The 3,660-nt window shown below is 33.4% G+C and overlaps 1 protein-coding gene across 1 annotated transcript in view; it reads left to right on the forward strand.

Moving 5' to 3' along the window:
- LOC106472634 (transmembrane 7 superfamily member 3-like) overlaps window positions 1-3,660 on the forward strand; it is a 34,074-nt gene that overhangs the window by 18,686 nt on the left and 11,728 nt on the right. The window contains exons 4-5 of the mRNA XM_013933289.2: window positions 1,319-1,502; window positions 3,174-3,260. Coding sequence (XP_013788743.1) covers window positions 1,319-1,502; window positions 3,174-3,260 — 271 coding nt within the window. The remainder of the gene's footprint in view (window positions 1-1,318; window positions 1,503-3,173; window positions 3,261-3,660) is intronic.

Consider the following 3,660-nt stretch of genomic DNA (forward strand, 5'->3'; position numbering starts at 1 on the left):
GCCCACTATACATCACTATAACCTTAAGTCACTTTAGATATGCCCACTATACATCACTATAACCAGCATCAAGAAACATGTTTCCTTGGTATATTTGTAAGAATTAGTATGTTCAGTTTTAAGTCACTTTAGATACGCCCACCATATATCACTATAACCAGCATCAAGAAACATGTTTCTTTGGTATATTTGTAAGAATTAGCATGTTGAATTTTGAGTCACTTTAGATATGTCCACCATACATAACTATAACCAGCATCAAGAAACATGTTTCCTTGGTATATTTGTAAGAATTTGTATGTTGAATTTGTGAGTCACTTTAGATATGCCCACCATACATCACTATAACCAGCATCAAGAACCATGTATCTTTGGTATATTTGTAAGAATTAGCATGTTGAATTTTGAGTCACTTTAGATATGCCCACTATACATCACTATAACCATCATCAAGAAAGATGTTTCTGCCCCACAGCGGTATGTCTGCGGACTTACATCGCTAGAAACCGGCTTTGATACCTATTGTGTAGCTTTGTGCTTAACTACAAACAAAACAAACATGTTTCCTTTAAATGTTTGTAAACTTTAGTATGTTGAATCAGTGTAATTCTAAAAATTTATGACTGAAGGCAGAGAAGAATATATTATAATATTTAAACCACACTAATCATATACAGTGTCAATGGAGTCCATCGCCCAGTTCCAGGACTCATCAGGTGAGCTTTGATATTACAGACGTAGTAGTAGTAGTGTAGGATATGATATATATATATATATATATATCTTCTCGTGAGCCAGGTCTGTTATGGTGTGAATTAGATTAGACAAGTGAAACTTAATTATTATCAGTTTTATTTAAGTTATGTATCAATCACATTTTTAGCATAAAATTAATAGCACAAGATAACTGATTGATGCTACTCAAGAGCTCTGCAAAGTTTATTTATTGACTGTATTAAGTATGGTAAAGTTTAACCCTAACTAAACTAATGCAAAAAACGTGCACATGTTACAGCATTCATTTAATAATTGGTCTTTTTATCGAATACAGGCTGTACTTAATTATGTTAATAAAGGCTTAACTAATGTTAGACCTAAGGCAAGTGGACTTATAGATTTCGCTGTTTGTGATTAGAATTGTTATTCTAGAAATCCTGTATTCAAAGAAGTACTGTTGCAATAAAGATACTAATTTAACAGCAAATGTTTTGCAGATTTCGGCTAGATGACATTATTCGTTAGTACGTGTGATGCGATTGAATTCAAATTTCAAGTTTGTTGTGATATTGGAGTATAAAAAAATGGTCTAACATTGTAGGTTCAACCTTTCGGTCAGAAACCCACAACGAGAGCCCTATTCCTGTCTTACCCAGGACAAGGAGTGATATACAGCTTGATTGTCCAATATCGAAAGAATGACGTCACGTATGAAGCTGCCTACGTTCCCTCTTCAACATATGGGTGTAGCTTTCTTTCAGAAGTCGATGGATGTGGACAGTTAAGTAAGACAAAAACAATTATATTTTCTAAACAGGGATCTGTGGCTTGAGGCACATCAGTGATGAATAATATTAAAAGGAAAAACCCCATTTTAAACACCATATAACCTCCGGAATATTTTGAATAACTGGATGAGGGTTTGTAGCAATTTAATTTGAGTGTTTCAGTCTAAATGTTTACGTTTTACAACCTTTTTTTCATGTGGTCCTCTATACACCTAATACTTTTTTAAAGGTGAGTTATAGCAGAGCTTTCAAGAGATTGAGAAGCAAGTCCTCACTATGAGAAGTTCATACAAGCAGCTAAAAAGTGATCCTCATTCAGCTAAAACCATATTTTCTAACCTCATACCCCCTCCCTCCCAACAGTTTTGGGGTCGGGTCTCCAAGTAGCCAAAACATCCTTTTGCAGTTTCCAGTTTTGGAATTTCACAGACAGACACTACCAGTTTTGAAGCCTGGTCTCCAAGCAGACAAAACACTCAGTTTGTTTCATAGACAGACACACTACCAGTTTTGAAGCCTGATCTTCAAGCAGACAAAACACTCAGTTTGGCAGACTTATGATCCAGAACTCTCATTTGACCTATTTATAATCTAGTTGGGAAATAAAACTGAAATAACTTCCCATGTACAAACATGACACAGGTTTGGTCATTTTTTTTAAGTTGCCAGCAAGTAGTATTAAAATTTTCATATCATCATTCTGATCTTAGTATAGTTTTCTATAAAACAATCTGGTGGATCAAATTTCCAAATTTGTTCTTAGAAATTCCTGGTACTTATCATCAGATCATTTCCTTTGACCAAAACAGTGCCAGACTCTGATGGTTGGGGAAGGGGAGGGTAATTTTAAGGTTTTATAATACTTTTAGTGCTTTATAGATGACCAGGTTTTCATTTTAATAGAAAAAAGTTTTTTGATGATATATTTTATCTTATGGGTTCACTAGTACAACAAAGCAGTTTTTTTTTCAGTGATTCAAAAACTATCTTTTGGTACAATGTGAGCTCCGTTTCTAGCTAGCAAATTATGATTATAATTACTTGTACTTGTCATAAGACATTAGTATTAGACATATTTTTAACACTAAATTGTTTATTCAGCCTCTTAATGGTTTTTCTCAAGAAGAAGGGTGTATGATAGTATTTCAACCACACTGTGTTCACCATATCCGTTTCTGACGACATGTTTCACTCGATACAGGGCTCACCAGGCTGGCTGGGATACAATCAACTTAGTAATGTTCAATACTATTTACGTAAGCCATTTGCTAGATAACAATTACTATGTTGTGAATGACTTTTCTGATCTGGGGAAGCATAATTATAATTAATTATACTTGTGATAAGAATTATTATTAGGCCTGTTATATTTATAACAAATAATAGGCCTAATATTAATGGTTTCTGACAAGGATGATTAATTATCTCTTTCTTTCTCTCTTTTTTTTGGGGGGGTGGGGTGGGGAGAGTTCATGCCTTGTTTTTTTTAATGATGTCAATTATGCTTGATGATCGATTTATATATATTTTTTTAGATGTACAAACAATTTACTACAAGTAAAACAGAATGAAATACAGGTTCTATGATTAATTGTTTGTTGCTGATCATTCAGTTCTATGCAACCATTGAACAGTTGATAATGTCACCTTACTCTTTTGTTCTTTCAGGTCAACCATTCGCTAAGGTTTTTGCAGTTATTTTAGCTGCTGTGGGATTGTTCATCTGCATGAGAGGTCATCGTTTCTTTAAAACAGGTGGGGCTGATGTTTTTTTGTGTCTAAAATAATTAAAAAATGCTACACGTCTAAAATTAGGGTTCTAGGACAGTTCGCTACTGAACATTTCATTCCCAGACATTTCGCTGCCAGTCTTTTTATTACTAGAGTATTTCGCTACCTGTTCCAGCTACATATAAATAACTCATTATGTTCAGATCTTTCACCAGTTTAAATAAAGTGTTTTACAACATAAGAACCTTTTCTGTTTTGAAGGAGTGTTTCTCTAATAAACTAATATTGAAGAAATATTTACTTAATATTTTACTGACTGAAGTGTTTGTCTAATGAACTAATATTGATGAAATATTTACAGATATCTTACTGACTGAAGTGTTTGTCTAATAAACTAATATTAAAGATATATTTACTAATATTT

This window comes from Limulus polyphemus, unplaced genomic scaffold, assembly GCF_000517525.1.
Source record: "Limulus polyphemus unplaced genomic scaffold, Limulus_polyphemus-2.1.2 Scaffold5479, whole genome shotgun sequence".
Lineage (NCBI taxonomy): Eukaryota > Metazoa > Arthropoda > Merostomata > Xiphosura > Limulidae > Limulus > Limulus polyphemus.